The sequence below is a fragment of the Lacerta agilis genome, chromosome 16, assembly GCF_009819535.1.
Source record: "Lacerta agilis isolate rLacAgi1 chromosome 16, rLacAgi1.pri, whole genome shotgun sequence".
Classification (NCBI taxonomy): Eukaryota; Metazoa; Chordata; class Lepidosauria; order Squamata; family Lacertidae; genus Lacerta; species Lacerta agilis.
Window position 1 is genome coordinate 20,448,097 of NC_046327.1, and position 11,231 is coordinate 20,459,327.

At 40.9% G+C, this 11,231-nt stretch overlaps 1 protein-coding gene across 1 annotated transcript; it reads left to right on the top strand.

Annotated features, from left to right (window-relative positions):
• The first annotated feature begins 2,037 nt into the window (after positions 1-2,037).
• On the top strand, positions 2,038-9,632 carry LEPROTL1 (leptin receptor overlapping transcript like 1). The gene is made up of 4 exons (XM_033172972.1): positions 2,038-2,156; positions 4,946-5,021; positions 6,218-6,404; positions 6,864-9,632. The coding sequence occupies exons 1-4, from the start codon at positions 2,141-2,143 to the stop codon at positions 6,978-6,980; spliced, it is 396 nt and encodes a 131-aa protein (XP_033028863.1). The 5' UTR covers positions 2,038-2,140; the 3' UTR covers positions 6,981-9,632.
• The last annotated feature ends 1,599 nt before the right edge of the window (positions 9,633-11,231 follow it).

Sequence of the window (11,231 nt, forward strand, 5' to 3'; positions counted from 1 at the left end):
AAAAAGGTGTTGGCTGCTTTATATTAAGTAATTGCAACAAAATGATTTTTCCAGTGCCATGGATATTTGACCTTTTATTCCCCACTCCCACATATTCAATTGTATTAATTAATCTGTACTGATTTACAACACACTATGCCTTCCAATTGCTTTATAGAGCATACACGCCACCTTAAAAAACCCCACAATAATTATACACACATATTTGTTGAGAACTGTTGCGAATGTCCTAGGTCAGGGAATCTCTGTATGCCTTCTGGACTTGGTGGGTTGATGATTTTCATTGAATCATGGTGTGGTTTCCAAAAACAGGCTCATGCACTTGTTATAAGAACCTACAATTCTTTTATATATATATTATAATTGTTATTAATTTTCCAAGCAAACAGGCCACATGTCTGAGGCAGACAGGTCTCACACCATTTTGACTCTCAAAATGACCAAATGTTTACCAAATGGGTTTCTGCAAGGAAGGAGGGGTGAGGGATTTAATTGTTCCAGGAATTAAAGAAGATTACCATCTCAAAGGAATGGCCAGGCTACTGAGAAGAGACATCAGATAGCGTCTTTTTGTGTGGTGTAGGTGTGATGCATCTGGGTGATGAGCTTGGGTTACACCTCTTCCGTGATTGATGTTTCTGGGGGTGGGCTAGACTCCAGGAGGGATTTTGAAATGTCTTTATAAGAGCATGCTTGCTTTGTTCTGGGTCTTTTTCCCTGAAAACACCGTTGTTGCAACAGCTTCAATAAAGATCAAGCTTACTAGCTGCTTTGCTTCTCAGTTTTCTCTGGTTGGCCTCTGTTTTTTACTCCTACCAATGGAGAACCTGCAGAGGACTTTGCAAGGGCTCTTGTGTACCCCATAAGGGAATAAGGGCAGATTTTCTCTTACAACACAATGGTACAATTTAAATGATTTTATCATTTGCATCTTGTTGCAACCCCATTGCACACACAGCTATGAAATTACTAAGTTAAGTGTTATACAGCTTTAACTTGGTCTCACAGAAAGCTGCTTAAACTCTACCACACTAGTAAGAAGAACCAGCCTATGAGCATGTTGAATGGTGATGAATGAATGAATTTATTTTTACGGTAACAGACCAACTGAATGGTGATGAAGTGAAGTAATGAGGTTGGAGGAAAACAGTATAAAAAGGAGGCAGGACAAAAGGATGCAGGATTTCCATTCCCTTTTGGTGTCTCGGCAGCAGGATTGCATCATTCCCTGCTCTTATGAGATCCCTCCGTATCATCTCTACCTTTCCAATCATAAAGTTGTAGAGTTGGTAGGGTTCCCGAGGGTCATCTAGTCCAACCCCTTGCAATGCAGGAATCTCAACTAAATCATACATGAGAGAACAGAAATTCCCATGAGGTTCAAGAGTTGCCCACCTCCAAATACATTCAATCAAAGAAATAAGAATATAAGCAGGCGGGTAACATATTTCATTGTCGGCGGGGGGACCGACTTCCTGGTTCATGGCCGAAGCCATTAAAAAAAAAAAATACCCCAGGAAAGAAGTGAAAGCTGCCTACATATTAAAGTGTAGTAGGTATTATTGGGCAGAAAGATCCCCCCTCCAAACACCACCAACAACAAAAGGCAGCTGCAAAGACAGGAGTTCACGCTGTTTCCAGCTCAGTTCTTATTTTACGTGAAAATTAACGCTGCTACTTCAATTGTCTTATCTCTATATTACAAGGTGGATGGGGCTGTATTTGGGAGAGAGTGACTGTCTTCCGTTAATATTTTAAGAAGGAGACAGAACTGAAGCTGGTTTAGATTTGCAATGAAAAGTCCCTTCCCCTTCTCTCTTTCATTCTGGCTTTCGTTGGATAAGCCAAGGTGCCGTCCGATCGCATCTTGCGCTAAAATCCCTGTTTCCTATAGACGTGTCTTACTTCCGCCCTGGAGGAAGGAGCAGGCGAAACGCTCTACAGAACCTGGAAGTTGCGCCCTGCGTTACCATCTACCCCTTTTTATTTTCATTTAAGTCTACGGTGCCATCCGGCTCCTGCCCGCCCGAAGTCCTCCTCTCGTCTTAAAGAGCGCTCACTTCCGGGTTTTGTCTGGCCGTCTTCCTCCCGCTTTGTGGTTGGCTGGGAGCGGCTCGTGCGCGACAATAACAGCAGCATCATGGCCGGCATCAAAGGTAGCGCCGCTGTGGCGGTTCCGGGGGGTGGCATGGAAAGGGCCTGGGAGCAAGCTAAAGGCGGGCGGGGGGTTTTCCGTGCCAGGCCGCTGGGCCCGGGAAAGGACGTCGCCTCTCTGCCCTGGCGGTGACGTCTTCTGGCGGGGGTGGGTAGAGGGACTGCGTTGTTTCCATGGCAACGTGCGCCTTCCCCGACTGTGAGGATGTGCCGCTTGGCTAGAAAAGCGCGCAAACGGAGACAGTGTCTCGTTGTCTCTTTCTCTGCTCCCCACAATACCTGGACCCACATTTCGAGGCCTGTGTGGGTTTGACGCTCCCCACCCCTCACGTCCGTTTCCGACATCCCTAGGCATGGGCCGGGTCACAAGGCGATCCCAGTGTTGTTGCCGGAAGCAAGGCCCGTCTCTTAGGAGTTTTAACTTTTCCAGTTAGCGGGTGTAGGAGATGCAGCTCCAGAGCCTGTGCAGAGATAGTATTCCCCCCACTTCCCCCAGAGCCAGGTACTGGGGCAGAACAGGGAAGGGGTGACAACTTAATGTTACTGTTAATTATTAAATTTGGATACTGTCCTTCTCATGCGTAGATCTCAATAAGGTTAACAACATAAAAATGCAATATAAAAAACACAAAATTATTATTATTATTGCTGCCCTTCTTGTCAGGTCTCCGAATGTATCCCCATTGTCATGCAAAATGAAATCTTGGGCTCTGCAAACCTTTGGGCCACAACCCGATGCACACTCGTGGGAATGGGCATGGCTAAACTTTGTCAGCCAAGCTTTGCGGTACCTTAAAATGCAAGAAACATTGTGATTCTGTGCCTTTCAAGGCAATGCAAAACAGGGGCTGCCAAATAAGTGTGTGTAAGATAGCAGCTGCACATTTATTGTGGCATAAACTATGAACCTGATCTCTTCCACAAAAGATCCTGCCACAATGAATTTGTGAGTCTGAGCTGTGAAATGACTTTTTGATGGTCTTGTTGTATTAGACTATGCAGCTTCTTCTGGAATTCAGCACCATTTAGCTTGGAAGAATTTGCTGATTAAGAAACACGCATAGGTTTACCAATGTTTCTCAGACTTGGACCCATAGCTGTGGTTGGGCTACAACTCCCATCATCCCAGACCTGCTAGCTAGGAGTGATAGCTAGGGATCATAGGAGCTGCATACAACAACAGCTGGGGGTCCAAGTTTGAGAAGCACTGAATCCATTCCAGTAAACTTGATCTTGCAACCTATTGAGTCTACAGTAAAAGTTACCAGATGCAAAGGAGGAAGATGAGGCTCCTGTGCATTTAAATAACTGTCTATTTGACACATGCTTATTTGTCTCTCATCTTGCAGTGCATAGCTGCCAACCCTCCCTGCTGTTTCCCAATGCTATAATAAGGGAATTTCCTGCAAAAAAGGGAAAGGTTGACAGCTATGGAAGTGGTTTACAATGTTAATCTTACACCTTTAAATAGCAATATACATACATACTTGGAGGGAGGCTGGGCTATGTTTTGTAAATAGGAAGGAGATTTGGTACATTGCAAGCAAGAATAAAAGAAAGTGGAGTGGCTTTATGAGAACTGTCACTGATTTGGTCACTGATACTGGGGCAGACAGCAGGGAAGTGATGATACCTTAATACACAAACTTACCGGTATATAAATTAACACAAAAGTAAGCCTTTTTGAGTTCAATAATGAGACTTAAATCTTATGTAAGTATATAGGATTTTGCTTTTGCCATGAACTTGCTGGGTATACCTAGGTAAGCTACTTTGTCTCCGCGTCAGTCCCAGTCTGAAATATGGAGAAAATAATATTCATCTACCTTACAAAGATATACGAATGACGGGTGTAATTTTTGTGAAGTGCTATGGACAGTCAGAAAAGGCTATATACAGGTGAAACTCGAAAAATTAGAATATCGTGGAAAGGTTCATTTCTTTCAGTAATTCAACTTAAAAGGTGAAACTAATATATGAGATAGACTCATGACATGCAAAGCAAGAAATGTCAAGCCTTTATTTGTTATAATTGTGATGATTATGGCTTACAGCTGTTGAGAACCCCAAATTAACAATTTCAACTTTGGGATTTTCATCAGCTGTATGCCATAGTCATCACAATTATAACAAGCAAAGGCTTGACATATCTCGCTTTGCATGTCATGAGTCTATCTCATATATTAAACTCCAGTAGCTAATGAAAACAATTGCTTACATAAATGGACTTTTCCACAATATTCTAATTTTTCGAGTTTCACCTGTAAATGCTAACACTTTTGCAGTCTTAACAGTTAAGTCAATTTCATTTAGTAATTTATTTACTGATGTCCATCCTTTCCATAAAATCAGCAGCAACCCAGCATAAAATTGGGTTCTCACCAGCAGTACTTAAATACAACAGAACAGTCATGAGATCCCCAATTATCAGCATCAAGTTTATAAAGTGTAAATATAACTGTTTTTCATCTCACATAATGCATTACTTGTATTATTTTCATAAAGAACATTCTGCCAGAAGTTGTCAAAGCAGTTCACAGCTTATATAGATGTAATTTTTGGAAAGGGGGCCATTTACACTATTTTGTATTTCCCCCCTCTTATTTTTCCCCCAAGCTGAGGTTGCATCTTTGTTATTGTATGGTATATTCAAAGTGACTGAATGAGAAGGCTGTTGAGACAAATAGAAGCAGTACTCTGGTCTCCCTTCTGCGATAGTTCTTGTTAGTAGAGGGGAAAAACTGATCAAATATTTTGGAGGACTGATACAGTTTTATGTCTGTCTTTACAGCTTTGATTAGCCTGTCCTTTGGGGGAGCTGTTGGACTAATGTTCCTGATGCTTGGTTGTGCCCTTCCGCAGTACAAGTAATGCATTTTCAAAAGCATATTCTTGTTTGCTGTTATATTAGTTTCCTTTTAATTTCTAACTCTCTTATCTTACTTCGTAGCTATTGGGTTTAAATAAGCAAACAAAACCAACACCAATTCTGGCAAATCACTAGCACCCCTTTGTTGATACTTTTGAGTCAGAAAAAGAAGCAAGCTATGGTATTATGTTAAATCAGACAATTAGTCTGTTAATTCAGTAACATCAGCATTAACTGCAGACTCTTTAGCGTTTCAGACTATCTTCCAGACCTGTCTGGCGATGCCAGAGAATGAAACCAGGTTTTTTGCCATAGCCCTTCCCAACGTCTGCCAACTGAGCATAGACCCTTCCTAGCTATGTGTTGAAATTCTAATTGTAATTTGCAGCTACAAAGGTGCTCTGCTCATTATAATCCATACTGGATATTTCAGGGGTAGCCAATTTGACCTCTAGGCGCTGCTGGACTATCCCATCATTTCTGCCTTTTTGCTGTACTGGCTGGAAGTTATGGGAGTTGGGAGTCCAACAATATCTGAAGAGCACCACATTGACTTATCTCGGAATCATGTATAGACTTGGAGATAGAAAGCCTGTCAGGTTATAATCCAAAAAGTTTATTCTTCTAAAGAGTCCTAAAGCAATAAACAGAGTGACTTCACAGCTTCAATCTGCTCTACAATATAGCTTTGGGTAACAGCTAAACTATAAATTGAAACAAATCGTATGACTTTCTATCCCACTCTCTTCAATGCATCAATTTTGTTACTACGGTTGAATAGTTGATTTTATGCTTAATAAATTGGTTCTCCTTAAGGTAGAGATACCAATGTTAAGAGATTATTTCAGAAACTGTCATATTAGGTCTGAGCATCAAACTCACATGGGCTGATGTAAATCGGTAGTGCCTAAGCTTTCTTACCGTGTACCTCAGCTGGCCCTAAAAAATGTTCCCTCCTATCCCAAAGGGCACCAAGCCTTGGGTTAGATATTTTGTTGGGCTTGTATTTTCCCCAGCTATCTTTGCACATGACTTTTATTTGCTTTATTGTGAATTATTACATTGCTTATATATTGGGTGTGGCTGTATTATTGTGTGTTGTTGTGTATTGTAAAGGCAGACTTTATCTAAAGATACTCTTGAGGACAAGAGGAAGAATACCTGTAAAATGTTATTTGCTTTCTTTTCTTCTAGCGAATATTGGCCTCTCTTTGTCCTGTTCTTCTACACCCTTTCTCCAATTCCATACTGCATAGCAAGAAGAGTCGCCGAAGACACAGATGCTACAAGTAATGCCTGCAAGGAACTTGCCATATTTCTTACGACGGGCATTGTTGTCTCAGCATTTGGGCTCCCAATTGTGTTTGCCAGAGCACTACTGGTTAGTAATTCCTCCTTTTGAGCATGTGTTTCACTGTGGTGTTCTGTTTGTTTAAAAAGTGAGAAGCATAGAACAGGTAAAACGATGTTGGGTAGTTTATAAAGCTTGTAGGCAGGACTCTAGATTATTTGTCAGCGCATCTGGCAGATATATAGCCCAGATTATGGTATCAGGCACATAAAACTGTTGAAACAAATAGGATTTGGCCCTAAACAGGATCTATTTGGGAGGCCACCTGGGAACCCTCTGAGCTCCTAGGAGCTATGGGTTCCACATATAAGCAAATATTATAAATGTAATGAGTGGCTTGCATCCAATGTAATCACTCTGTGAAAGGAAAGAGTTGCTCCATTCACAGAGCAATTACGTTGGTTGAAACTCAATAGCGAGCATAATGTGTATGTGTTTGTTTGCTTCTTTGTATATGCCATGTAACACTCCTTTCCCCTTCGACCATAGATTCGTTGGGGAGCCTGTGCGCTTGTCCTCACAGGAAACACAGTCATCTTTGCTACCATCCTAGGGTTTTTCTTGGTATTTGGCAGCAATGACGACTTCAGTTGGCAACAGTGGTGAAAAGAGTTGGAAAGAGAACTATCGGCATCTTGTGTCATTCAGTGGCCATCCATCCAACAGCAAGAACAGGCAATAAAGCGAATGTACTCTTTCCACAGAGGGACTCTAGGTGTAGGATACTCTGTAGTCACTTTTCCTCTCCTTTCACATTCAACTTCTAACGTCTTGCTTGATTTAAATGTTATTAATTGTTGATGCTGTTTTAGTTTAATGCTTTACTTTAATGTGGGGATCAGAATGCTTAAATGTGATGTTTAAATCTGTTTTTTCCCTTGTTTTTTTTTTTTTTGAAGAACATAAGTGCGTTTAAATATAAAATTGATCTTTTGACCATGAATTATTTTTAAGCTACAATGTACAATCGTGTAACCAAACTGGCAACAAACGTAGGACACAGTCCAGTCATATGGAAGTGTTTCTGAAGCCCTATCATGCACAGGTATTTTTTGAAGTAAGTCCCACTGAGTTCAATAGGGCTTACTCCCAAGCAAGTGTGCATAGGATTGTTCACATGTCCTATTGAACTCAGTAGGAGTGAAGCATGTGCTCAACACTCACCCCCTTTTGAAATAAATAGAAAGTGCTTAGATATAGCTGGCATGTGCTGTTTATTAGCAAATGTGTACATGGTTATGGGATTTTGGAAGTGAAGTGTAAAGAGCTGAAGGGAGAAGCACTTAGCAACTGATTAATGGGTTGCTTGTTTCCATAGACAGCTGAAAATGTGATAATGCCAATGGTATGGGGATAGCTTTTAATAAGGGGAATTTTTTTAATTATTTTGGAAGTTTCTGCTCATTGTACAAATATTTTGCAAGTTTTTATTGTTGACACTCCAAATGAGGAGGGGGGAACCTAATTTCTCAATGGGAAGTGGAAGACGTCTGACATTTAAAATCCACTTTTAAAAAATCCCATTTTGAAATCTTTCTGTTTATATGTATTATACACTTTGAAAATCTATGAAGTCAACTCTTTATATGTTTTACCAAAGGGGAGGTAAAAGGAAGACCCATGGAACTACTGATTATGGGCACAACTCAGCCAGAAGATCTCCTGCACAGGCCACATAGAAATGAATGGCAGTGCTCTTGTTCAGCTCACTTTCATTGTCACCATGACATGTACAGAAGAACTACTCAGTGGATTGCACCCACTATGTTTGCAAAGTATAAAAGGAGAATTTCTGCTTCCCTTTTTAATTTATTTTATACATGGTATAAAAGGCTTTTCAAATGTGGATTGAAACTTTTCACTGCAGGTAATAACTTACCTGACAGATCAATTATTGTATTGATATACAGTCAAAGCTTGGCTACCTTGCAGATCTTTGACTACGAAGGTTTTATAGTGGTCCTGTCAATGTTCCAGTTTATGCATTAATAAATGTTAATCATAATTGTAGTTCTGTTAGAGTATATTACACGTACCATACAATATTTATATTTGTTGCATACCTCTTAATTGTCTTTTCCATTAACCATAAATAACCGTATTTTGTAGACCCAATTCTTTTGGAGTGGTGCTTTGCTGGTGACTCGTTAGTAAGATACTCAGATGTCTCTGTCTATGCTCTCACACTGTGCAGTCATGCAAACTAGCCAAGTCTAGCCAAGTGATATAGGCACCTGCACACATTCCCCTCTTAATACAGCTTTCTGCTGGCACAACTCAGTGGAGCTTTCTTCTTTTCCCTGACTGGTTCATAGACATGCATGCTCCACAGTGAGCCCCTGCACACCCATCTAGGCATCACTCACCTCCCCAGGGTCTTGGGAGGGTGAGGGGCATCTGGATAGAGATCGAGGCAGTGAGTATGTATGGGTCCCCCATTGCAAGTAAGAGAGTTGAATGGAAGCTCTTTGCTGCATCCTTCTTCTGAGAGAACTCTGTCCATGGAAGGGAAGCTGCATCATGTTCTCCTTCATGTGCTGGCATCATAAAACAAAGGAGTTGATGGACAGATTGTAGTTATCAGGGCATCAGTCTACAGAAGCATAGGTGATGAATGGGTTCTGTTTCTTAAAAATTATGTGATACTGACTTAAAATTCAAAACTAAGTCTGAGGGTGATCTTGACGGTTACATCCCTATTGTAACTTCAATAGCATTTTTTTTTAAGAGGGACATGTACAAAGTGATTGTGAAGTACTTGTGCCCAGTTATTTAAATCCAAGTTTTCAATGTCTGAACATTTTTCCAGGTCTTTCAAGGATGTTGAAGCAAGACTTCTGCATGACACAGATATTTATGCTCTCAAATCCCTGAAATTCCTTTGGAAACTCTTTACATTGACAGTGGAACAGTTGTAGCTGTCAAATAGATAACTCATTTAGTGATCCTTCCAATCATGTATTATAGCAAATGAGTTCTCTTCTCACCTGTTGTACTGTTACTTTTCTTTGTGAAATTACTGGCTACTCTTCAGTTGGGCGCCAACTCTATTATATTTAATAGTAGTGTATTTTCTGTGTATTAATTGTGTGGACAGCATTGTGGTGGTGATCTTGCTTATTTTTAGACATAGTGCTGTCTCCTGTTATCAGGTTAGACATTTGAGAGGTATGTCTTTCTTCATGTAATATGCACTGAGCAGCATTGCCATCCTTCTACAAAGAAATTTTGATGAGAAAACAATAAAAAAATTAAATACCAGAATGTTTTGGCTTTTTAATGAGCATCTTCTCTTAATAACAGGATAGAAAACCAGCTTCACTATAATGTGTGAAGTAGTTTTTCTTGCTTGGAGAGCAGCTAGCCAATTATCTAGTCCTGATATATAGACGTTAGTTGGTCTGATGAAATTGGCTCAGACAGTCAAATAGATCTATGGCTTTGCTCTCTTTAAGTCTTGTGCCATCAGCTGAGCATACAGACAGAGCTGTGTGTACTCCCCATCTAAAAAATAAAAATTCACTCCAAATTCTGTCTCCTCCACAAATTCACACGTTGCAGGAACCCAGATTAGCAAAAGCAAAAGTGATATTGATGTAAATGTATACAAAATAGTATAATGAACTACAGATAATACAATAAGCTAAAAATAATACAAGCCAAGGTCACTGAATGTATACAAGCTTGTGTCACTATGTAAACCGAAACTACAGGAAAAAGATTCTCCATTCATAGAAAAGGGGTGAAAATGATTTACATTGATGCCACTTTTATTTTTGTTAAACTTGAGTTCCTGTGACTTGGTATCTTCGTTACCTGCCATTGGGGACCCCTCCTGTGTTTTTCACCAGAAATTCACAAGACAGCGAATTACTTATCTGCAGATAGTTGGGAGGCTGTGGAGCATTAAAGGAAAAACTAGATTGGAGGGCAGTAATGCCGCAGGTGAAAGGATCTTTGCCTTTCTTGCTTATTGCTATAACAACAAAAGAAGCATGTGGACCAAGGGAAAAATGCAGCAGTTTAGGGCCAAGATTAGCCCAGCTTTAAAGTTTCAGTTTGAGAGAGGAAATGGGGATGAGGCTGGAGTTTTCTTGACCGTTCACAGTGTTTCTCATACTTTACAGACCATCCAAGTGTCCCAGGGGCAGTCCCGGATTTACAAAGGCCACCCCGGTTTCTGATTTGATTTCCTTAGGACATCCCTATTTTAATCAGAGGTTATGGAGTTGTCTGACCCCAGAGCAATCTGAAAGCAGCCCTGTATAGCGAAGTTTTTTAATAGAAAATGTGTAATGTTTTAGTATGTTTTTATATATGTTGGAACCTGCCCAGAATGGCTGGGGCAACCCACTCAGATGGGCAGGGTATAATAAAATTAATAATAATAATTGAATAGGATATCCCTATTTTCATCGGAGAAATGTTGGAGGGTATGAACTTAGGTCTCCAGCTGTTGTTGGACAACAACTCCAATCATCCCTAGCTAGCAGGACCAGTGCTCAGGGTTGTAGTTCAACAACTGCTGAAAACCCAAGTTTGAGCAACACCTCTTGAGGTAAAGGAATTCTGCCTATGTCTAGAGAGGCTCCCAGATTTAGGTGTCAGGAAACGAGTAGGGAATAAGTGGGTATCGCCACAACGCGCACACCGCAGCGGGTTGGACTAGATGACCCTCGGGACACCTGCCAACTCTGATTCTAAGCCAAACCAGTCTCAGCAACTTGCACATGCGGCTTCGCTGCACACCTGCTTGGGAGGCCCGAGCGCGTGGGCCCTGGAGACGCATGCGCATTAGGCTCGCAGTTATCCTAGAGAGGCGCGCTTTTTTTTTGTACACGACGAAGGCTTAGAGTG

Excerpts from the sequence above, each read along its gene's own strand:
- LEPROTL1 (XM_033172972.1), top strand. Across the intron at positions 5,022-6,217 it reads TGTGCCCTTCCGCAGTACAA|CGAATATTGGCCTCTCTTTG; the intron begins GTAATGCATTTT and ends CTTTTCTTCTAG. Across the intron at positions 6,405-6,863 it reads TGTTTGCCAGAGCACTACTG|ATTCGTTGGGGAGCCTGTGC; the intron begins GTTAGTAATTCC and ends CTTCGACCATAG.